The following is a 24,934-nucleotide window of genomic DNA, read 5'->3' as shown; positions in this document are numbered from 1 at the left end:
AGTGTCTGCTTTAGTTTCTCTGCGTTGAGGGCAACAAATGCTATCTAGTTTTTTAGGTGTCTTACCTATCCTCACCCCTCCCTTGTGTGCTCTCGCTTTATCATGTGCTCAAAGTCCAATTCCCTTGTTGTGTTTGCCCTTGATCTAATGTCTGCATATTCCTGTAGCCCTTTTTTAAAAAATTAAATTCTGGTGTTCTCCCAACTTCCAACTTCTTTTCACTACTCTTCCCATTACATACTCTCCTTGGCTTGACTTTACCCACTGTCATAAAATGTCACCTACCACCTTATGGGACATTCTCTCTACACTTCCCCAGAGCTATGGACTTAAATATCCAAGTGACTCATGGTCATCTCTGCTTTGACTTCCATGATTTTTCAAACTCCATACGTCCAAAGTGGAACTCAACATCTTCCCTTTCAATCTGTCTTCTCCATATAGTCCACTAGGTGTAGTAGGTCTGGTTAATTATTACCCCATCACTGAAGCAAGCAAACAAGTGGAATCACAAGGAAACCCTTATGCTCCTCTCAGTTGGTGAATCCATAACCTCACAGGAATTCGTTTCATTCATGCCTACCTCTCCATCCTTTCCGATTTTTTAGGGCGGGACCAGCTTCTTCTGCCTGGACCATTTCAGAAGTTCCCTAACTCTCGTCTGGTGGAAACCTCCTTTTCGTTTTCCGAACACTGTGGGTGCCCGCTCTGTAACATAGACCATGCATGTCACTCCCACGGTTCAAATTCTCCCGTGTGCTCCCCTGAATGCCCCCGTTTATGCATTCAGGATTAAACCCTCATTACAGTTCCTGAGATGGAAAGGTTGGCTTATTCTATGTGGGATCATTCGGGCCTGTAAATGTACATAATAAGCTCTAAAATGAACAGTAATTAGCTTCTTTTAAGCGGTTCTCGACACGGGAAGCCAGCAGGAGAAAAAAAAAAAAAAAAGCATCTCTATGCCTCCCCGTCGGGGAATCGAACCCCGGTCTCCCGCGTGACAGGCGGGGATACTCACCACTATACTAACGAGGAGTCACACAGTAGCAGCTTTTCTGACAGGCCCTTTATTCCTTTCTACTCCACCCTGCCCAGCTCTATTTACATTAGCCAATAGGCCTTCGTTTGTTGTGCTCGCAGCTTATTCCTCAGTTAAATGGAACTAAAATGGAAATATTGCGTTTGAGTTCGCGGTTCCACTTTGCACGTTCCCTCAACCCACCCTTCCTTTGACTGTCCCCTCATCTCCCCTCCTGGAATCCCCCTCCCTACCCCCCTGTCCCTCTCATCGCCCCCTCTACTCCCAGGTAGCCTAGCGCTCGCCTGCTCGCCCTGCACCACGGGATTGGTAGTTCCTTCCTGCTGTCCCCAGTGCTCCTCTGACTCTGAGAGACTCCCTTTCCCGGCGTGCACCGCGAATCCTCTCCTCTTTACCTTCCCTCCACAGCTTGCAGAGGGAGTCTAGCTGCCGAGTGTTGGGGTGCGGGTTATCGTTCAGTGATCGCCCAGAGACATGCCTGAGGTGGTGGATACGTGTTCTCTGGCCTCTCCGGCTTCCGTCTGCCAGACCAAGCACCTGCACCTTCGCTGCAGCGTGGACTTTACCCGCCGAGCGCTGACCGGGACCACCGCGCTCACCGTCCAGTCTCAGGAGGACAATCTGCGCAGCCTGGTACGGGGGGCGCCTGCCTCGCGCCCACTTCTCCCCGGACACCTTCTTTCGCCCCAGGCCCTCGTCCGCCCCCCGCCCCCTTCCCGTTCTTCATCTTCTTTTCAGCCCCCACCCGCCTCTCACCGCCCCCTTCCTCATCCCTGCTCACTACACATCGCTCTCTTTAATCCCACTTCTGCTTCTGCCTCCCTTCCCTCATCTCCACGTACGATTGCCTCCTCCACCCTCCCTCGGATCCCCTCCCCGATCCTGGCCACCCTCGCGCCCCTTCCTCACTGCTCACCAGACCTCAGCTTTCATCTTTGCAGTAGTCCCCCTCCTCCTATAATCCTAGTCCCCTGCGCAAACCACCTCCACACCCCGCGATTCCCCATTTTCTTGGCCGCAGCCCAGAACCCCCTCCTCGGGCCCCAGACTTCTCCCAGCCCCCAGTGCACCGTCCTCAATCCAAACTCCCGTAGGACTCTCAGATCCACTTAACCCCACTCTCCCTCCCACGCACCTTATTCCAAGCCCCAGGTCTGCGGGATGCCACCGATTACCCTACCCTGTTCCTCAACCTCAAGCCCTGTAGGATTCCCAGGCCCCTCAGACCTTTCTCTGTGCCCTGTTTTGAAGCCTCCAGTCTCTGCTAAGTCTAGGCGCAGCAATTTCTCTTCAGGGTATTTCCTACCTTGCTTCTTATCACTCTTATCTTCTAATTGAAGGACTAGTGGGACATTCAAGCTTTCTAGGCAAGACACAATACAATTTTTTAATAGTTGGTTCCAAGATGAGAGTAATTATTGCACTTCTTAGAAGTATGTACTTCTAAAAACTCTCTAACCATTTGAATAAAGATTTGTCTAGAATCCTGGAATATTATTTAATTATTTTATCTCTTCCATATAACATGCCTGCAGTGTTTACTCATATTGTCTAATGGCATTTGGATCCTATTTTCACTCTTAATAGAAGAGCATTTTAGAAATAAGAGGAACATGAAAAGACCAGCCACATTCAGCCTCCTATCCAGGGCAGTGGTACACAGTGTATTTTGCTGTTTAGATGGTGTTATCTATTAAAGCACAGCAATAAGCAGTCTGATAAGGTTTTGTGGAAGAAAATTAGTGGTATCAAATAACTGGGCAGAATTACAAGTACAGATAAGAATTTGGCAGGTTTTCATCCCTCTTTTTCTTACCTGTATAATAGAGCTCTATTGTGAATTCATTAATACGAACTATTAAAACACTAAACTCTCTTACTCTTTTTTTTTTAATATGTAATTACCAAAACTACAATAAGAAAGAAAACTAAAAGCATTATAAGGAAGAAGGCAACTATTTCCTGATACATTGCACTTTGGTCTTGAACTATGGTACTTTCTTTTACTGAAGTGACAACTTTACCTTAGCAGGGCTGAAGATAAGACCTGTTTCATTGCAGTGTCCCCTTCTATTAACATTTTGCTAGCTTGTCACTGCTTAATGTAACCTTGCACTACCCTCTTTTTTTTTGTTTGTTTGTTTTTGTTTTTGGTGGTACTGGAGTTTGAACTCAGGGACTCAGGCTTATTAGGCAGGTACTCTATCACTTGAGCCATTCTTCGAGAGCCCAGCCCTCTCTTTTGTAAAAACAACAACAAAAACAAAAACAGGAGAAAGGAAGAATCAGGAGGTTTAAATTTTGAAAATAATGCCTGAATCTAAAACCTTGCTCATTGTTTCAACAGTCCCCAATTTGAGAGAAAAGTAAACATTTTAAATTATGATTTCTGGTTGTCATGTCTTTTTAGTAAATTTCCTAAGATTATCATGTTAAAATTTATACAGAGAAGGTGTTTTTATAATACCAAGTAACATCTGCTTATATTTATTTATTTATTTATGCCCATAATCTGAGACCAAGCACTTGATCTTATTTGTATTTATTTGGAGTTAAGTGGTTTCTTTCCTCTCCTAAATTAGGGACTCTGAAAGGTAGGGACTGTGTTTCATATCTCTTTATACTCAAATTCCTAGTATAGGACACTCAGCAGCTTGATTAATGGGTGAATTCAGTTAGACACCCAGGCTTTCTAAACTTAATATGGGCTACACTGATAATAGTGCTAACTCTGTCTCGAAGGTGTGATAGCATCATGCTTTACCAGTGCTGGGTGAAAGGATGACATCTTTTCCACTCCATTCTTGGAGTCTGTGCTGCTGGAAACTGGAAGGAATCTCCAAGAGGACTAATTTCCAGCTTTCAAAAATCCTTTTCAAGTTATGCTTTACTTACAGTGAAATTTGATATGTGGATTTTATGATAGCTCTCAAGCATTGTTCCTTTTCTTGATATTTTCAGTTTTGTTTAGCTATTCTTTTAGTTGGTGTCTCAAAGAGGGCTTAGTGTCTTGGCCAAGATCACACTCTAGTAAGTAGTGGAGCTGGGCATTGAGCATAGGTCTTCCTGATTGTAAGGCCTTTGGTCTTCACCTAAGTAAAGTGGCTGAGCTGGTAACTACAGCAAGGTGTGGGTTTTGGTTTTGGTTTGATTTTGACATACATGCCTGCATTTTTTTTTATCACAGTTGTCTGTAGATAACAAAGTAGAAATTATAGCTAAATAGTACTGAGGCATAAGGCTTTCTTTTTTCAAGCCCTGTTTTGTTCCAGAAAGACTTTGAGACTGCTTAAAATAATATATACAGTGTAATCCTAAAAAATAGTTAAGGAATTTGGAGGAAGAGAGAATAAAGATCAGAGAAACAAGAACATGGTATAAACCTTTATACACATAAAAAGAAGTCAACACAAAGTTAATATGGAACTTCCCAGTAGCTTATACAAAAAGGAAAACCATTGGTACATTCGATGACAACTGACGAGCTGCTTAGAAGTACAACCCGTCCTGGTGTATTGTTCAGAGGATATTGTGCGGTGTAGTCAGTTATATCCTTAATAACTGCCTACCATAAGTAAGGCTGTTTCTTATAACCATATGTAGGTATGTTGGCCTCATACATAGTGCTCAACAAATGTTGAAAAGTACTAATTCTAACTTTTCAACTATCTAGTTTCCTTTGTTTTTCTTACTACAGTTTTGACCATTGTTTAATCATATTTATCAGTGAAATTTGAAGGGGAATTTCTTATATAATTTGGAAATGAATGTTGAAGCCTAGGACTTGGTATAACACAGCTTAAAAATTGCATTTTCTGTTTTCTTTTGGTCTAGAACTTGCTTCACGCATTAATTAACATCTAGTATTTTTCAGGCACTGTGCTAAACCCTGGGAATGCAAACTTAAGTGACATTCTCTGTCTATTTAACCATCCTCAGTCTAATGGAGAAAATAAGTCATTATAATACAGTTTAATAAGTACTATAGGAGAGTGAAGGGCCACCTACTCTAAGAAAAAGAATATGGAAAAGGTGTCACAAAAAACAGTCATCGTAATACCTGACTCTTCTGATTCTGGACAGATTTGAGATAGAATATGTTCCACTGGGAAATGACCTGACTAGTTTGTCTTTATGGTTTTAGGGTCTGTATAAGCATGGGCTGTTATAAACATACATATTTACATTAGCTGGAGGTACGGCTCAAGTGGCAGAGTGCCTGCCTAGCAAGTGGAAGCCCTGAGTTCAAACCCCAGTACCCCTCCAAATTGTTATAGATACTCACATTGTATTTTTTAAGCAAATTAGGTATTCAGAAATAAGTACTACAATAAGAAAGGCAAAGGAGTGCCTACTATTCTTAAGATATAGACCATAAATCCTAGCCAGTTGTAGTTAGAGTAATAGTTGAGGTACCCCCAAAAGAAAGTAACCTAAAAGAAATAACCATGAGGAGGTAAGTAGTTGGTACTCATAACAAATGTGGCTGCTCTTAAAAAGAAAAATGAAGGAACAAACAAAAATTAAACCAGGATGGAAGTTCCTTCCCAAATAAAAACTGTTGACTGTAAAGAAACGTGACTTGTTCTGAGCCTGTCATCTGCAATTAAATAAAAAAGTGAGGCATTCTGACTCCCAATGCTTTTCCAGGCCAGATATTAGAGAAAGGAAAAAAGAATGCTAGAGGTAGTGAGGTGGGAGAATGAAGTTTTTAGCTGTCCAGAGTTAGAACCTATAGTAGTGGTAGAAGGACTGAAGAGAAAGTATGAAGACAGTATAAAGGAGAACCTAACTGGCTGTGTAGAGTTGGAAAGTGAGGCCAGTGTGGATTATTTCAGTGTTTCAAATCTTAGTACATCGAGCAGCTCTATTAGCATAATGGAGAAATCAGATGAGGGAGTTGATTTACAGGCATAATAATAGCTTCAGTTTTAGAAGCCTATTGAATATGAAGTGATACTTCCCGTGGAAATATTGAGCAGACAGTTACAGATGTCCTGCTAACATCTGTGGACAGGGGATACAACTATAGAAATAGACTGGTAGAGCTAGACCATTCCTGCAATCCCAGCACTCTGGAGGCCAAGGCAAGCAGATCATGATTTGGAGGCCACTCTGGGCTATAGAGAGGACCCTGTTTCCAAAACAAGACAAAAAAAAAAAAAAAAGAAAAAGAAACAGATAGACTGGTAGTCATCTGCAGAGACACTGGTAGGTATGAGTAAGAGCTAGGGAGTAAAGAGTATGGTAAGAAAAAGGACCAAGGCTAGAATATTGAGGCGTATCCACATTTGAGAGTTAAGAAGAAGGGGAAGGAAGAAGCATTAGACAAGTAGAAGTAGAACCATTTATGTGTAAAGGTAGAGAAGCCAAAGAAGGGGATTTAGCCATGTGGCATGGCCTGCAAAAGCTATGAGTAGACAGAGGTCAAAGTTATTGGGCACAAAAGATCTTGCAGATCAGGGAAACTGCTAGAAGGCAGTTTGAAGAGGAGGAAAAGAAAGGTGATTGATGAGGAAGTGAAAATAGCAGTCATAGATTATATTGCCCCTGGAATTTAAGAAAGGAGGGAGGGAAAAATAGAATAGTGGCTAAAAAGATCAAGTGGAATCTTATAAATAATACGAGAGCCTAAAGTTGTTTTAAGACAGTTTGTTGACATAAGAAGGTTAGATTCTAGAGCAAGACATTAGCTGAGAGATGGTAGAAAGGATCTGGTTTCCAAGGCTCAAATAAAGGATTATTGGGACACTCAGACATTTGGTGCCACTCCTACCTGCCCAAAGCAATTGTTCTGAATTGATGATGGCAGGTACATCTGGCCTCCCAGTCTTCTACTGAGTCCTTTGGTCAGAGTTGCCTTACAAGGTTGATCTTTTTCTAGATATACAACATTAGTACACAATCTGTTTATTTGCCTAACAAGTTCCAAGGTTTGTCTTGATTTTTGGATATATGAAGGTGTACTTGAGGAGTATGCTAGATGATATGTATTGAAAGTACACTTACAGGAGTTGAGCATATAAATTCTAGGAAGTAATATGTGGTGAGACACATTGAGGAGTCAGAGCCAGAAAAATTTAAGTTACAGGTGAAGTTTTTATAACAGAAAAGTTCATGTTTAGCAGGCAGAATTAAAGGCATTTTAATTTAGATTGACTTTTACTTAAAGTGCATAACTGTGTGACTATCCCAGAATTATTTAACAATATATATGCACATCTTACTGAGAGATGAGTCCTTGGCTACTTTTTGATTCCCTTACTTATTTTATTTTATTTTTCATTTTTTTGTGTACTGGGGCTTGAACTCAGGGCCTTTACCTTGAGCCACTCCACCAGCCCTTTTTTGTGAAGAGTTTTTTGAGATAGGGTCTCATGAACTGTTTGTCCTCGCTGGCTTTGATCCGAGATCCTCCTGATCTCTGCCTCCTGAGTAGCTAGGATTATAGGTGTGAGCCACCGGCACCTGACTTTTTTGACTCTTTTAATTCCTACCATTCCACTCTATATTTTATTCTCCATAAGCAACTAGTTCTATATTCATTGTGGTTAACCTCTAGCTGATACTAATTTTTTTCTGATGTATAAAACTATCTTCTTATTATTTGAAATTTAATTTGATTTTAGATTTTGGATACAAAAGACCTTACAATAGAAAAAGTGGTGATAAATGGACAAGAAGTCAAATATTCCCTTGGAGAAAGACAAAGTTACAAAGGATCACCGATGGAAATCTTTCTTCCTATCGCTCTGAGCAAGTATGAATGCCATTCTTCTCTTTTATAGCTGAATAAGAGGGAAATATATTTTTAAATAATTTAGACATTTCTCCTGTTTTGTGGATGTGTAGTAATTGGCACACCTGTTGATCGTTTAGATTAAAATTTACAGTGAAAACTATATGTTCTTATAAAGACATTTTGCATAAAACACTCAAGAATAGGGCTTTTGGTGACTATGACTTCTTTAGTTACTCATCATTTTATTTTACTGATACCTGGAGTGATGGTGGAACATTCCATCAATGGGAGACATTTCAGGAGACCCGGGAAGCATTCACAATTTGCTGTGTTAATAGAATAACAATCATAATGCCAAATGTAGAAGTGTTAACTCTGTACAATCCTGGGATTGTTAGTTTGAGGCCAGCTTGGGCTGCATATTGAGCTCCTGTCTTGAAAAAAATAAAAGAAAGTAAAAAAGAAAAGAAAAAGGAAAGAAACACCCAGATGTAACACCTCATGCTATGTGTGAAGAAATAATGGCATAGGGAAGCCGAGCAATTTGCCCAAGTTTATAGCACCAGTAAGTGGTAGAGTCAGGATTCAAACCCAGGCCAGGTTGCTGGTCTCCAAAGTTTTTGCTATTTCCCCATTACCAGTGCTTCTGAAACCAGCTGGGGTGGATGACCAGTTTTGTTTCCTGCAGTTTGTCATAGACTGATATTTCTGTAAAATGCAGTAAGTATGAATTACTAAGGAAGAAGAGATTAAATACAAGCCCACATTTATTTTATTATTAGATTCAACAGAAAATGACTACGAGTTTCTAAATACTTCCTCTTGATTTCTTAACAGCCTTATCACAGATCAGTAACAGTTTGCAGATCACTACTGTTCTGTATCATGCCCTGGCACCCACTCCTATGATAACAGAAGTTCCAAAATTATTTCTTCCACTTCCCCATGGTCATAAAAGACTAAATGAAAGCTGGTTGTGGTGCTGCTGTTCAGGAAGCAGAGGTCGGAGGATTGCAAATTTAAGATCAGCCCAGGCAAAGTTAGTGAGATGCTATCTCAACAACAAATAAAACCAAAAGGGCTAGGGGCCTAGTGCTAGAGCACTTGCCCAGAAAGCACAAGGCCTTGGATTCAATCCCTAATGCCAGAGGGGGAAAAAGACATTTAAATGATATATACTCTACTAATATATTTATTTGTTTTATACAGAAATCAAGAAGTTGTTATAGAAATTTCTTTTGAGACATCTCCAAAATCTTCTGCTCTTCAATGGCTCACTCCTGAACAGACTTCTGGGAAGGAACACCCATATCTCTTTAGTCAGTGCCAGGTAAAAAGGATGCCCAAGTAGCTTATTATACAGAGACCTCCAGCAATGCAGTGGGTCTTATGTAACATACTGTTTTAATTTATTTTATATTATAAAAAACAATGTTTATTTTACGTATATCTCTTTTTGCCTTTGATACATTCATGTGTCTTTTTTTTAAAGCTTCCTTTAACTTGGAAACAGTCTACCTAAATTGGAGCATCGGGGTCTTATTGATATTTAAATCCCGAGCACCTAGTGTACAACTTGCCATAGAGTGGGGACTCAATAAATAGTCACAAAATGCAAGGGGAGATTAATAAAACTAAAGTTAAATGTACTGGTTATGAAAATGCTAACAGTAAAAAAGGGAAAAGTAAAGATAAAATTCCTAACCCTCTGTAGACATCATTGCTAACATGTAATCACCACTGAGTTTGAAGTGTAGTTTTTCCTATGCACTTAGAAATATGTGTGTGTATAAAACAAATATATTAAATGTCCTTTTAAACTGATAGGATTTAAGTTACTTCTGTTTCTAATCTTAAAACTAAGGATAAAGAACCATATGATAAGAAGGGGCCTGTTACAGGATAATAGTAAGTAGCAAACTGTCTTCTGAAAGAAAAAAGACCGGGTTCTGTGATAATCAGATAACTGTGATTAAAGGAAGTCGCACATTAAACGTTTACTATACTTCCAGGCCTCGTGTTAGGTACTTTGCATATTTGCTCATCCTAATATTTCTGTGTGATAGCTATTGATTTAGGCTTATTTGTAAACAATCCAGCTTATGAAATTGTAGGTTCTCTGGCCATTCTTTTTGATGGAACCAGTGTTTATGACAGATTGATGTGGGAGCAGAAGCATTTCACATCATGCAAGAATGAATATGAGAGAGTACAGAGAGAGATGTCATTCTCTTTCCCTGCTTCCTTGTTTTTACTTTCAAAGTTCGCTGCAAGATTGGAAGTCAAGAACATGACATTTCTCAAGCTGTTTTCTCAGAACATTGACATGGCATTAGACGTTAAGTAACTAGAGAAAAATGAGTTTCACATTAAAATAAGTATGAGGAATTAAACAGGCTTTTTTATTGTAGGTCTTTTTGAAGCTTCAGGAGGCTAGTGACTCTCTAAGACAGGAGCGTAGTATGCTGTGGTTCACGGATTTATTTCACTACAGAGCTCTTTGTCCTCAGGATTCTTAAGAGCTTCTACTGCCTACTACTATTAGGGAGAGCACAGTTAAGAATACCGTTTAACAGTTTGCTTCATGCTTCAACTTAAATGTGAGGGTCGACCATAGATTAAAAGGAAAATCTGATTTTTTCTTTATCCTTAGATCTATTTAAGAGGTCCCAAAAGATAAGAAAACTATTTTTTAGAAGACCATGTCTAAGAACAATACTATGATTTTTTTTTTTTTTCTTCCCCTCCCAGGCCATCCACTGCAGAGCAATTCTTCCTTGCCAGGACACTCCTTCTGTGAAATTAACCTATACTGCAGAGGTAAACATCACAAATTGTTAACTGAATTAAATGAGAAGTAAATGTGGTGAAACTAAGAAGAAATGATAATTGAATTTTTAGAGCTAGAAATGTTTTATGTAATGAAATTCTACCTGAAATATGTTAAAAAATAGGCTAGGGACCTTATTCTGAATCCCTGCTTTAAAGGCAGTTTAAACATTAAAAGTGTGGAAAAAAAAAAAAAAGAAAGAAAGGGATTCTTATTTTTAAAAAGCAGTTCAGAATTCTGGGTCAAAAGACATGAATTTAGAACCATTTTCCTTAACTTTTAAAAACTGACTTTGTAGTACTAAAGTTTCAATAAGTACATTCTGCAGCCATGAGACATCTATCTTAGGTAGCCTAATGAGCAATTCTGCAGACTTCTCTCTGTACATTTCCAACTTATTCCTGTCATAGGTACTGCTAATCCTTCTGGGAAAAAGTGACTCTAATTAATAAACACCATCCCAGAGGGTAGATCTACTTAGACCAAGCAAGTCAAGTGATGACCAACATGTATTTACAGGAGCTTCTTCATTGCAGATCATCCTACACCCAAACCACACTTGGTTCATTGCTATAGAATATTACACTTGTAGGCAGAGAACACTGTGACTCTAGATGCTTCACCTCTTCATAACTGTGTAATGTTGGGCAACCTCACAGCTTCAGTTGTCTCCTGTATATGTTGTTTATTCACACACTTATCTTAGTATCATGGTACATAGCACATTTGTCTCATGAACGTATCACTCACTAGCCAGATGAAGGGAAGAGACGGAGCCAAATTATTTTCTGAAGGCTGAGTGTAGTAGCCTTGGTTCAAAGCTCCAAATCCTGTGCCTGCCTCAGTGATAGTTGGGAGGCCTGAGCCACACAAAACATGGAGGTCCAGCATATACTAGAATGTATGCTTACTACGTCAGCAATACTCAGGGGTAATCCTCTATCCCCTGATCTTTCAGAACTACAGAGTTAGGATTCACACTTAAGTGACACTTAAGTGATTAAACTTAAGTTTATTCCATAGGGATCTTTTCCAGGGAAAATTATTTCCCAGTTTTGAGTAGTAAGTTTTAGTTTATTACAGTTAGTACCCTTAAAAATTCTGTTTGTAACTCTAAGTATACATTTTAAATATGAAATTGTTCAAAACTTGATTCTCTGTCCTATCCTGAGGGTAATATCTTTTGAATTTTCTTTGGGAGCATGGTGGCTACCATTGCCAGGTACAGTGCTGGGCTCTTCATTCTTAATATTTATTCCTCATAGCAAACCTATGACATTTTACCCATTTTTTTAATGGGAAAACCAAGGCTCAGGGAGGTTATCTGCCCAAGTCCCTATGGTTAGTAGGTGACAGACCTGGAATTTTAATCTAGTTTCTACCAAAACTCTGCTCTTAATACATATGACTGAATAAATGGGTAGCTATTTCACATATGCTTTTAAAGAAACCAGTTTAGCATATTGTAATTCTATGTATAAAACTTATATGTACATATTTTTTTGAGTTCATAGTCTGTTTATTATGGATAGTCAAGAAGTGGGGAAAAGATTATTTTATGGTTGTAGTTTAAGATACATAGTCCCTTTCATTTATAACTAGAAATTACTTTTCTTTCCTGATTAGGTGTCTGTCCCTAAAGAACTGGTGGCACTTATGAGTGCTATTCGCGATGGAGAAGCACCTGACCCAGGAGATCCAAGCAGGAAGATATACAGATTTAGCCAGAAAGTAAGATCATAGGGTCTAGATTTTGTTTTGTAGTTGATGGTGAATGACAAAGCACTCATACCCATCTCTGGAGCAGACTAGCTCTTGAGACATTGCAGAATTTAAAAAGCAGCTTTTTATTTTTTTGTTCTCTTCATGTCTTTTTCTTTCATGTGTCACTTACAGAGAGTACTGTCTTGAAGAAAGAGGTTTTTGGATAAGCATTTCCCTGATTCCCATCAGTAGGAGACTTTCTGTTCTTTTAAGTCATTACTTTCACTGGCCTGGCTACTACCACGTGGGGGTGTGGTGGTTAGAGTGTTTATAAATGGACCATAGAGCAGAAGAGTACTGTTGTTACCAGTCCTGTAAAATTCCTGTGTGGCTGGTAATTGGTCTTGTATCTTTGACCTTTAAGGAACAGAATGTGTCTGTGTGTGGGGGGATGTATGTGGGTGTCGATTTTACTAGTTGACCTCACAATGGTCAATTTTTCTCCCACTCCAGCTTCTCTCATAACTTTAGCATCCATTTATTACCAGTTTAAAACATAAAGGAATTTAGAAAATAAATGTTTTGAAGGTTGGGAAGAAACACCCACACACCTCCTTCAAAAAAAAGGGAAAAGCATGGTTGCCTTCTTTTTGTTGTTGTTCTTATTCGAGACAGGGTCTCACTAACAGTCCTCCTGCCTCAGCTTCCCAAGTGCTGGGATTACAGGAGTATACCACCATGCCCAGCTTAAAACAGGACTGCCTTCTTACAGGTTACTTTTTAAAATGTACCTTTTTAGATTATGCAACCATGGTTGTTACCTGTTAGAATCTTTCCTTCTATGTGGAATAAAAGGGAAATAGATGTTTTGAAATGTTTTTGAATCAAAATTTTGAACCGTTTGGCCTCTTAAAAATGAGAACAATGTAAGAAATACAGAAGGAAAGTGATCCATACCAGTGTTTAGAGATCTGAAAGGGACTTTGCTTAATTTTAAGAATGAATTTTCTGACCCAGTGCTGTTTTTAAACACTAACGCAAGCATGTGGTATGTGTGTTTGCCTCTTTAGGTTCCGATACCCTGCTACCTGATTGCTTTAGTTGTTGGAGCTTTAGAAAGCAGGTGAGCTTTGGAACAAATCTGAGGTTTGGGGGAAAAAAATCAAACCTTTGACATTTTGAAACTCTCTCAGGATTGGTGGATGGATCATTTGTGTATTTCTCAAGATCTCAAACTGACAGCTGTAGAAAAATTCAAATCTAATTATAAAACGTAGGCAAGAAATTTATTTTAAATTAAAACATCTTTACCAGTTGCCCTTAGATTTCCCAAGTATTGTCGAGTGAATGTACTCTTTTTTGGGAGGGTGGAAAATCTCTATTTTATTTTATTTGTTTATTTATTTATTTATTTGTTTATTTATTTTTATTCATTTATTCACATGTGCATACATTGTTTGGGTCATTTCTCCACCCTGCCCCGTGAGTGTGCTCTTACCTTTAGTTTGAGATCTGGATTCTAATGTAAGTTTAAACATGTCACTTCTTATAATCTCCTTTTCCTCATCCTTGACATTGTAACGTCTGCCTTTCCTACCTCATAGGGTAGCTTTATGAAACAAACGAAATTAAACATAGTAAAGCACTGGGAAGCCTCAGTAGGACAGAAATGTGATGTTTTGTCTGAGTATTTCCAATAGCTGGAGTGCCCTTCTCTCTTAAGTTTTTGTTTGTTCTTATTTCTAAGCAACTGAGAATTAAGAATGTTTATAATAATCACATGCTTTAAATTACTGAAAATGTGGACATGATAGAGAAGACAGGCTAACAGAGTCAGGCTCCAGCTCCAGTAAATACTGAGCACGTCACTAGGCAACTTGCTGCCTGTTTGAGTTGCATTTTTCTTTCCCTGGAAAACAGAAATCATACATACTTCAAAAGATTTTTCTGAGAATTAACAAACCTAACATGGGTAAAGTCCCTGGCCTATAGGAGGCACTCAGTGAGTGATAATTACAGTGATTGTCATGGCAGCTGGCAGCTAGAAGATTTTATTAGTGCTAATTCTAGTGCATTTATCTCATGGAATCCTCAGTTCTGTGGAGTAAGTATGAGTATTTGTTCTTGTTTTACCAAGAAGAAACAGATGCTCAGTAAGTCTTAGTAACTTGCTCAGTCACACAGCTTGGAAATGTCAAAGCCAGGACTTAAACCCAGGTCTTGTTACCTTTGAGTCATGTAGCATAGACTTGTGGTGTCCAGTAAGCAGTTATACTAACTGGTTACATGAGGCTGCTCACCCACATTGAGATGCACTGTGTGTGTAAAACACAGCTGGATTTCTAACGATTGTATGAAAAATGTGAAGTATTTCTTTAATTATTTTATATTGATTGCATGTTAAAATAATATTTTGGATCTATTAGTCATTCATTTCTTTTGGTTTTTAAAAAATGTGGCTATTGAACAAATTTAAAATTACATACATATGTCGGGTGCCAATGGCTCATGCCTGTAATCCTAACTATTTGGGAGGCCAAGATTGGGAGGATTGTGGTTTGAGGCCAGCCCAGGCAAATAGTTTGTGAGACCCCCATCTGCAAAATAACCAGAGCAAAAATGGACCAAAGGTATGTCTTAAGTGGTAAAGCATCTGCTTTGCAAGTTCAAACCCCAGTCCCACCAAAAAATTAAAAAATAAAAATAAACAAATAAATTTTTTATTGTATTTGTGGCTCTTGTTAAGTTTATGTTGGATACTGTTTACCATTGCTACACACGGGTCTGCAGACCAGTAGCTTTGGCATAACCTGGGAATTTGTTAGAAATGCAAATTCTTGGGCCCTATCCCAAACCCATATAAATCAGAATTTATATTGTTATGTGCTCTCTGATACTTTATATACTCAATGGAGTTTAAAAAGGACTGTTCTGGAGACCACTACCTCTGGAATAGAATCCCAAGGCAAAATCTTGTTTGGGGTTTGGAGGTGAAATTTTTTGAGGTGAAATTTAAATGAAATAGATGTTTTTTTTTGTTGTTGTTTTTCTTTTAAATCCAGAGCCTGTGCTTCCTAGGCTGCTCTACCATTGAGACCAAAAAAGATGTTTTTGAGTTCTAACATTTTATGAGCGATACATAGTTACGTTTGTTTCTTGTCCTGTATCTTTTAAAAATTATGGTGAAAAACACACAAAATTGACTCTTTTAACTATTTTTAAGTGTGCAGTACAATGATCTTAAATATATACACATTGATATGAAACAGATCTGTGGAACTTCTTCATCTTGCAAAACTGAAATTCTATATCCATTAAATAGCTCCTCTTCCCAGCCCTTGGTAACCACTGTTCTACTTTCTGTTCCTATGAATTTGACTACGTTAGGTACCACATATAAGTAGAATCATATAGTATTTGTCTTTGGTGACTGGCTTATTTCATTTCACATTTTGTCCACAAGTTCATCTTCCTTTTCTATTTGTTTCTTATCTATAAGAGCATCCAACTTTTAAGTGCATATATAATGTTTATTTATCTCGGTTCTGGGATAATTTCTTTTGAGCTACAACTGGGTTTCTACAATTGTGAGATTGAGCGAGGAACCTGTGGCTCCAGAGATCTTGCCAGAGCCAATAAGCTAACTTTTGGGGTGCTTCATGTCTGAATTTTCCTTTAATCCAGACTATGCCTCCTTCCAGAGCTGTATCTCTCTTATCTTACATCAGGTACAACATCAGGTTTGCATCCCAGACTATTTACCCTCATCCCTTTCCTGTGAGCACATGGTAAATCCAATCCCACTTTGTAAGAGTTTGTGTGGAAGACATTAAGTCCATCCTAGAACCAGATGAGTAATTTACCTTTGAAGTTCATTTACATTCAGCTTTTCAATTTTGCAGGCAAATTGGCCCAAGAACTTTGGTTTGGTCTGAGAAAGAGCAGGTGGAGAAGTCTGCGTATGAATTTTCTGAGGTTGGTTATATAGTTATCCTTTTTAATAATTATTGTGGACAGTAGGTTTAAGATTTTGAAAGTAACATGTGATGGTGTTGAGTAATATGGAAAAAAATCAAGCATGTCTGTGAATTTGCAGTTACTATATACTTCTTTTTACCATTTTCATTTAAGATAAGCGTCGTTTAAAAAATAAGCATCCTTATAACTTTCATATATACTCTTTTAAGAAATTACTGTGGTAGTAATTAAGACATACAAGTATATATGTCCTTATTTTTCAGACTGAATCTATGCTTAAAATTGCAGAAGATCTGGGAGGACCATATGTGTGGGGGCAATATGACTTATTGGTCCTGCCCCCATCCTTCCCTTATGGTGGCATGGAGAATCCTTGCCTTACTTTTGTAACTCCTACTCTATTGGTATGTATAAATATTTCTTCATTTGAAATGCGTATCTCAAAAATAGGCCTAAGTGGAAAGAATCTTAGACTTCTAGTAATCTTTTAAAAATATTTTCCTGCTTATATAACCCTTGTTTCTCATTATAGTGTTGGTTGTGTTATTTTAACATTTCATTTTTCAAAGGAAAATTATGTGGTCCCTTGGGGAAAGAGAATATTTTGGAATGTTGAGGGTGGGATCACCCTGTAACAACAATTCATTGATGAATTATTTATCCACACAAAAAAACAGCACCATTTATACTTGACATACAGGTACTGGTCAAACAAACAAAAACTCAGTGCACTATGGGTAGAAAAGGATTAGGCTCACGGTATATGCTCTATTTTATATGTCTTGTAAGCTACTTTGAATCCTTCCTAGAATCAAGCAAGTAATGTATTAACAACTAAGTCAATAAATGAAATGCACCATAGGACACATTGAACACTATAAACTTTTTTTAAATATACTATGGGGTAGTAAGGGGAGAAAGAAAGTGGTAAGAACAGATATACAAAATGGAATTTGGGGGAAATATTTTCTGGAAGTTAATTAGAGATGAGTATATTGTCCCTCTTGGTATTAGAAAATTGGCCTAGGATTGGGGAAAGAAAGAATAATGTTGGCCCCAGCACAGTGTTCATGCCTGTAATCTCAGCTACTTGGGAGGCAGAGATTAGGAAGATTGCAGTTTGAGGCCAACCGGGACAAAATGTTAATCTCAACCAGATAAACAGGATGTGATGGTACAAGTCTATAATCTCACCTAGTGCATAGGAGGTGTAGGTAGGAGGATCTCAGGCAAAAATGTGAGACCATACCTAAAAAAAAAACAAAAAAGGAGTGGGAGCATGGCTCACGAGGCCCTGAGTTCAAAACCCCAGTACCACCAAAAAAAGAAAAGAAAAGAGTAATGCTGTTTTTCAGTCTTGGGTTTTTGTTTCTTTGTTTTGTTTTCTCAGTACATGTTTCTTTTAAAGTCTTTACAGTACGGGGGTTTGAACTCAGGGCCTCATTCTTGCTAGGCAGGGCTCTTACTGCTTGAGACATTCTAGCATCCCTGTTTTGAAATCTTTGAAGTGCCATAGGAGAATCATAGATGTGGGGAGCAGGGGGAAGGCAGTCTCATAGCTGCAGCCTCTCATTTGACTACAAAAATGCTAAGAGTTTTTCTCTCTTTTTTTAGGCAGGTGACAAGTCACTATCCAATGTAAGTTAAAATATCTTGTTATGGCCTTACCCTCAATAAGTGTCAAGTAAATGATTTTAGAATATCCGCTGTATTTTAATGTTGAAGGTATAGGATAAAAGAGAACTTGGTGATTCTTTCCATGAGATATCATTATGTCAATAATTAGATTTTACAGACAAGACATTTTTATGGTTTGATCTCATCATATGCTCATGAAATATTTTTAATGGAGTGATGTATCAATTTAACTTAATATTTTCTAGGTTTTTTGTTTGTAATTCTTTTAACTATGCTGAACTTTTTTTGGTCTTGGTTGCTTTTTTTTCCCCCTGAACTAAGTATGTTTTTTTAAAAAAATCGAGTAGCATGCAGTTAAAAGAAAGCAAGTACATAAGCAAATAACAGCTTGTTTTAGGTTAAGGTAATCAATTTCACCACTAATCACTTACATCTTTCTTTTAGGTTATCGCCCACGAAATATCTCATAGTTGGACAGGAAATCTAGTGACCAACAAAACTTGGGACCACTTTTGGTATGCTTTTCTAAAATGACTTCTTTACTGGTTGTTGATGATGGAGCTCCTCCCTGCCCCCCACCACTCTGAATTGTTTTCTTTGTGTATCTTCTTTGTCTTTGTTGTAGTCACTTTGGTAGACAAGAGGGTGTGTTAACTCTGTAACACTTGTCACAGCATGGGATGACACTTGTCACAGCATGGGATGCAGTCTAGGTGTTCAGTGGATGCTTGTTACTTTGTTCCTAACACAGTCACATTTTATTTTATCAAGACAGGGTCTCACTATGTATCCCAGGCTGGTCAAGAACTAGTGACCCTCCTGCTTCAGCCTCCCAAATGCTGGGATTACACAGGTGCACCATCGTACCTGGCTTCATAGTCATACATGTAAAACTGGAACTCTGGCTTAGTTTTCCCTGCTGCCATCTGCTGGGCTGGGCTGGGCTTCACGTCGCTGAGAGATTGTGTGGAAGCCACAAAGGCTGAGACTGCAGTAGACAGGCTTACAATTGCTGTCCTCCATTGGAAAGCCAAAAGGAAAATACCTGGTTGATTGAAATGCCTTGTCCTCTCATTGTGACAGTGCTTTAAGTTGTTATTTTAATTTTTTTCAGGTTAAATGAAGGACATACTGTGTATTTGGAGCGCCACATTTGTGGACGATTGTTTGGTGAAAAGTTCAGACATTTTCATGCTCTTGGAGGATGGGGAGAACTACAGAATTCAGTAAATAAATTGGGGTTTTATTTTATTTTATCCTATTTATTTTTGGTTTTTTGAGGCAAAGTCTTGCACTATAACTCAGCCTGGCTGAATTTCCTTGCCTCAGCCTCCCAAATGCTGGAATTACAGGCATGTACCGCCATACTCAGCATAAATGGGGATTTAAAAGCATTCATCCAAAGTTGTATAGTTGTTACAGAATTGAGTTTGTAAGGTTATCTTTACTAACTAGCCACAAGAAAGTCATTTTCCAGGTGTGGAAAACAAAGCAGATGCTGTATAATACTCTGTTGATTCCTGTCATTCTGGAGCTGGTCCAAATTAGGCACTGTGGGACCTCCTTGAGTCTTTGTTACTAATATATCTGGTTGTTTGGTTGAATTTTATTTAGTATATTTATGAGTGTGAAAGTGCTTTCTTCTGAAAGCTGATAAAATATGAATAAAGCCAATTACTGGCTGAGAAATGTCAGGGCTACATAGTAGCCATTCTCTTCATTAGACTTCATGACATGAAGTTCTAGATTCCCCTAAAGTTATGCCTGAGTGAAACAATCCTTCCTACCTTGTTGGCATGGTAACACCCATCTTCATATGATAACTTTGGTTTGTGTCTTTTAGATAAAAACTTTTGGAGAGACACATCCTTTCACTAAGCTTGTAGTTGATCTGACGGATGTGGATCCTGATGTGGTCTATTCTTCAGTTCCCTACGAGAAAGGCTTTGCTTTGCTCTTTTACCTTGAACAACTTCTTGGAGGACCAGGTAAGTAGTTGCCATTCTCTGATTTTTTTTTTTTTCCTTTTGAGGATAATGTGAAGTATAAAGAATTTTATGATTTTTTTTTAATTTTTGAGGGTAATGTGAAGTATAAAGAATTGTGAACTGTTGTTTTGCTTCATTTTTGTACTTCCAACTCATTCTACTTGAGAAATCTGTTTCATTTTTTAATGTTACTTCTGTACTTAAAACTTTGAATAACCTCTGCATTCTATTAATGCTGCTTGACTTTTAAAAACATAAAATCTCATCAGGATTTTAAGAATTCAGATTATAGTATGTACTCATTGAAAATATTTCTATGTCACAGAAATTCATAAAAGTAACAAGTTGGAGTCCAACAACCTCCTCTCCGTCCAATCCCTGGGGGTAAATACTATTAGCAGTTTGGTGTGTATGGCTCCATATCAGTTGATCTCATAATCAATGTGGCTACTGAGATATTTTGAGACATAGAAATACCATATTCATATAACTTTTATGATAGAATGTTGTTATAATTGTTCTATTTTATTATTAGCTGTTGTTAATCTCTTGCTGAGCCGAATTTGATATAAATTAAACTGTGTAATCAGCATGCATATGTAGGAAAAAACCCAGTGCACCTAGGGTTTGGTACTGTCTGCATTTCAGGCATTCCCTGGGAGTCTTCGGACATATTCCCCATGGATAACAGGATGCTACTGTATGACATATTTTCTCTGCATCTGTTTCATTTGCTTTGCTTTATTGAGTATTTCATGTCTTTCTATATCAGTATACAATCTATCTCATAACTTTTTAATGCTATCATGATACCTCATTATGTGGATGTGCTGAGTTGATGTGACCTTCCCTCACTGATGGCCACAGAGGTATTCTCCTTTATGGATTGACTGAAGGCCCTCCTTCCCCAGGGTTCATTCTGCCCATCTGATCTTATTTTCCTCATTTCTAGCCATAGGAGGGTTGTTGCTTTTGAGATTTGTGTTGTGTGTTCCTGTTCCGTTTCTTCATTGTGTCATACCCTTTCTCTTCTCCTTTCTACCAAATTACATATATTCTTCAGTACACTTAAGACTGAGCCTGGCTTACGGCTTACCTCTTTTCTTGAACATGCGTTCACTCTCAAATCCCTCCTTAGTTCCCTGTTCTTTTAGTGTTTTTTATTCTCTGTGGTTAACAACCATGCTTGCCACAAAAAAAGGTCAAATAATTACCTTTCTATGAATTTCTTTTTCTTCTTTCTTTTTACTCCTAGAGGTTTTCCTAGGATTCTTAAAGGCTTATGTTGAGAAATTTTCCTACAAGAGCATAACCACTGATGACTGGAAGAATTTCCTATATGTCCACTTTAAAGATAAGGTTGGGTTTTTAAAGTTTTCTTATTTTTCATGCTCAATATATATTTGTTGACTATTAGGCTAACTTTAATTACTTAATAGTATGGTTCAGGTTTGTTTTAAGACTCAACTAATTTTCCCATTTTAATTATTTAAATTAAATAATTTAACTTAAATATTTAGTTAATAGTTAAGTTTAATTATTTAATAATTAATTTAAATTAATAATTAAATAATTTACATTATAATTTTAAATTAAATAATTTAAACTAATATTTACTTAAATAATTTTCTGCCAGAAAATTAGTAATAAATATAAATATATTTTAGAAAGTAGACTTAGATGAGGTGATATATGTTAATTAGCTAGATTTAATCATTCCACTTTGTATACAGGTGTCAAAACATCACCTTGAACTCCATAAACATACATGATGATTTTCTCTCAATTAAAAAATAATCTGATAAAAAAAAGAGTATTAGAAATCATCTTGACATGATAGTAGACTAAATTGTAGGTTTGAGGATTTACTAGTTTGTTTTAGTTTTTTTTTTTCCCTTTTCCTACAGAAAAGGTCATTCTGTCACCAATGGTGTTCTTACTTTTCTCAGGTTGATGTTCTCAATCAAGTTGATTGGAGTGCCTGGTTCTATTCTCCTGGTCTGCCTCCTGTCAAACCCAAGTAAGTTCTTCCCTGCCAGTGCATCCCCTCTCATTCTCCTAAATCCTCACCTCCTCAGAAATATCTGCAAAGATTTTATGCCTTCCTTAAGCTGTTGCTAGCTAGTGATAAGAGCACCCTCCTCAAATCAGTGACCTGAACCTTGGGCTTCCACAAGTTGAGTCATGTGAGGATGCTGCCTGTTCCGGCCCTTGGCTGGCTTTTCTTTGGATCACTGGATTGGTTATCAGCAACTCTTACACTAAACAGCTCAGTTTAATTGAGGTATAGGAGCAGCAGAAGATGAGGTAGAAAAGATGATGTCACAGTCATGCTTGTTTATAAACCCCTTGAATGGCCAGGCTGAGATGTGTTTGGGATGATATTGGGAGTTTTGGGATGGAAGACATGTGATCAGATCTCATTAACCAGGCAGTCCTGGGTACCATTGACTATGGTGGAAAACAGGAGCTCAGAAACTGAGGAGGGGTGATTTTAATAGCATTGCTTGAAGTTTTGGAAACAGGCAGATGACACAAATTATCAATAAGCTCTTTTAGTATCTAAAATAATCATCAAAAATATGTTTTATGTTTTTCCTAGCACTTCATAGTTTAAGTACCACTACATAAATTATCTCATTAATTCTTACAAGAACAGAGATAATGAGGATCTGAAAAACTCAGAGGCAGTGGGAAAAGAAAGGAATAACTGAGAGGAGAGATGTTTTTGGGGTGGAATCATTGGCAAGTGATTGATCATGGTGAGTGAAGAAGAAATTAAGAATGACTGAGACACGACGTTGTAGTTAAAGATTCAGTCCATCCCAGTGCACATTTATTCAGTAGCAGGCAGTGAACAAAGATCATGGAATGTACAGAGCTAATACAGATGTATCAAGTAATTATAATGCAATGGAAGTGTTTTTTTAAATAATCTATTAAGTACTACAAGTGAGGAAGTTATTAGTTGAAATGGATGTGGATTTGGACATGAGCCCAGAGATGAATTACAAAGAGGAGTATAAGAAGTAAAGTTTAAAACCTTAGTGGATCCCCATTTGAGAGCTAGGACAGAGGAAAGCTGCCAGCAAAATAAGCTAAAAATCAAAAGGAGCTTTCAAAGGTAAGTTCTTTGTTAAGGAAGCAGCAGCAAGAAGTGGAGTAGCCAACAGTGTGTGCACTGCACAGTTAGTTATGAGGGAAGGAGTAGGAGGGAAAAAGCATAGAATTTAAAGTTAGAAGTCTTTTCTAAGACTCTTTTTTCAGTGGCCTAATTAGGGCAAAAGATAGTTGTAGAAAGTGACTGGCCTTTTGCCATTGATTTGAAATTAAAGAAAGATGGGTGAAAAATCAAGAGTTTTGTTTTGTTCTTTGAAGTACTGGAGATTGAACTCAGGAACTGGTGCTTTCTAGGCAACTGCTCTACCACTTGAGCAACACCACCAGCCCTTTTACTTTTAGTTCTTTTTTTTTTTTTTAATATAGGGTCTCACACTTTTGCCCAGGCTGCCCTTAGACCACAATCCTACTTTTGCCTTCCTGGGGTTACAAGAATGTGCCTGACCCTCTAAAAAAGAGTTCTTAAGAGGTGTTTCTTTGATATCACTGCTGCTAAGGAATTCTTTGGGGGCCTTGGTTAGTTCTAGACTCTTAAGGTTGTTTCCTAGCAATACCAAAGTACTGGAGGACCCCTGGAATTATTTATATGCTCAGGAATTCTGTAAAGAGAGTCTTGGAAAACCCCAAACCACAGAGAAGTCTTCAATCCACTGTAGCATAGAATGTTGGCTTCTGGCCCTTTGATTTTTATGGTGCTTTCATTTATATCTATCTGTGTGTCTCTCAGGTCCATCCACTTCCTTCCATTTCCACAACATTTCCAGTGAAGTTTATTCTTACATCTCCACTTCACCCTGGAAGACTGCTCTGCCTCCAAGTTGTACATTTGTATCTGTTCTGGTTCCCCTCCCTTCCCCCACACAAAGCTAAAGTAACCTTTAAAAATACAACTGTGTCATGCCATCCATCCGTCTTGCTCAGCAATCTTCGCTGGTGTTCCATTGCTCTTGGGCTAAGACCAAGTCCTGTAACAGGGACTTCAAAGTGCCTAACATTCTGCCTTTGTTTCAGTCAGACTAGCAGTGTTTTGGCTATCCACACTTCCTCAAATATGGTACCTAAACATGCTGTTCCCTCCACCTGGGTTCTGTGCCCAGAGGCTTCCAGTTTCTGCTCAAGTGCTACTTCTGACCATGTTAAATCTCTTGAGATTTTCTTGGTGCTGGGTATCATTCCTTCCGTTGTAACTTTACATTTGTTTGTGTGACTCTCTTCACTAAGATGTAAGCACCATGAGAGCAAGGCTCAAATCTGGGCTTGCACATTTCTTTTCTTAGGACTTTACTGTGGGTAGGGATATCTTTCTTTCCCTCAGCTAATCCTTAGCTTGGTTCTTTTACTTACAATGAGAAGGAAGTTTCAAAACACTAAGAAACACACCAGGAAAATATTTCCCATGCCTTAGTGCTATTTGAGAAATCAGTGCTGTTGCTGGGCATGGTGGTCCAGGCCTGTATTCCCAGCCCAGGGGAGGCAGAGGCAGGAGAATCATGCATTCCAGGCCAGCCTGGGCTACATAGTAATACCCCGTTGAAAGATAGATAAATAAATAAATAAGGAGGAAGGGAGGGAAAGAGGGAAATCAGTGCTGAGTAATGTTCTAGTTGAAGGTGATTTACTGCCTGAGCAGTGAAAGACATCTGATCCCACTTGTTCTTGAGGACAAATGCAATGGCATGCCTGCATTCACAACCTGACTACCTTATGAAGATAAACTGGCTGCAGTTTCAGAGAAGGGTATTGCATCAGCTCTGTGTTAGCTAGCCTTTCTTCGCTGTGACAAAATACCTGAGTAAACAACTTAAGGGAGGAAAGATTTGTTTTGGCTCACAGTTTCAGTCCATAGTTGCTTCACTCTTGGGCCTGTGATGAGGCACATCATAGTGGCAGGA

General features: G+C 38.3%; 1 protein-coding gene and 1 non-coding gene across 3 annotated transcripts in view; one reads left to right on the top strand and one right to left on the bottom strand.

The window, feature by feature from the left end:
• Nucleotides 1-966: 966 nt before the first annotated feature.
• On the bottom strand, nt 967-1,038 carry Trnad-guc (transfer RNA aspartic acid (anticodon GUC)). Its single transcript has one exon. It is a non-coding gene; the product is annotated as a tRNA-Asp (tRNA).
• A 378-nt stretch (nt 1,039-1,416) lies between these two features.
• The window catches only part of Lta4h (leukotriene A4 hydrolase), a 32,554-nt gene continuing 9,036 nt past the window's right edge, over nt 1,417-24,934 (top strand). For both annotated transcript variants that reach the window (XM_074084166.1, XM_020186704.2), the window contains exons 1-14: nt 1,417-1,675; nt 7,672-7,802; nt 8,994-9,114; nt 10,536-10,604; nt 12,241-12,345; nt 13,389-13,441; nt 16,221-16,293; nt 16,560-16,700; nt 17,911-17,934; nt 18,379-18,449; nt 19,049-19,160; nt 19,778-19,922; nt 21,178-21,281; nt 21,872-21,942. In XM_074084166.1, the coding sequence (XP_073940267.1) occupies nt 1,517-1,675; nt 7,672-7,802; nt 8,994-9,114; nt 10,536-10,604; nt 12,241-12,345; nt 13,389-13,441; nt 16,221-16,293; nt 16,560-16,700; nt 17,911-17,934; nt 18,379-18,449; nt 19,049-19,160; nt 19,778-19,922; nt 21,178-21,281; nt 21,872-21,942 (1,379 nt within the window). In that variant the 5' untranslated portion in view covers nt 1,417-1,516. The remainder of the gene's footprint in view (nt 1,676-7,671; nt 7,803-8,993; nt 9,115-10,535; nt 10,605-12,240; nt 12,346-13,388; nt 13,442-16,220; nt 16,294-16,559; nt 16,701-17,910; nt 17,935-18,378; nt 18,450-19,048; nt 19,161-19,777; nt 19,923-21,177; nt 21,282-21,871; nt 21,943-24,934) is intronic.

Source organism: Castor canadensis, chromosome 8 (assembly GCF_047511655.1).
Source record: "Castor canadensis chromosome 8, mCasCan1.hap1v2, whole genome shotgun sequence".
Classification (NCBI taxonomy): domain Eukaryota; kingdom Metazoa; phylum Chordata; class Mammalia; order Rodentia; family Castoridae; genus Castor; species Castor canadensis.
Note: the sequence above shows the minus strand (reverse complement) of the source record. Positions and strands in the feature narration are given on the sequence as shown.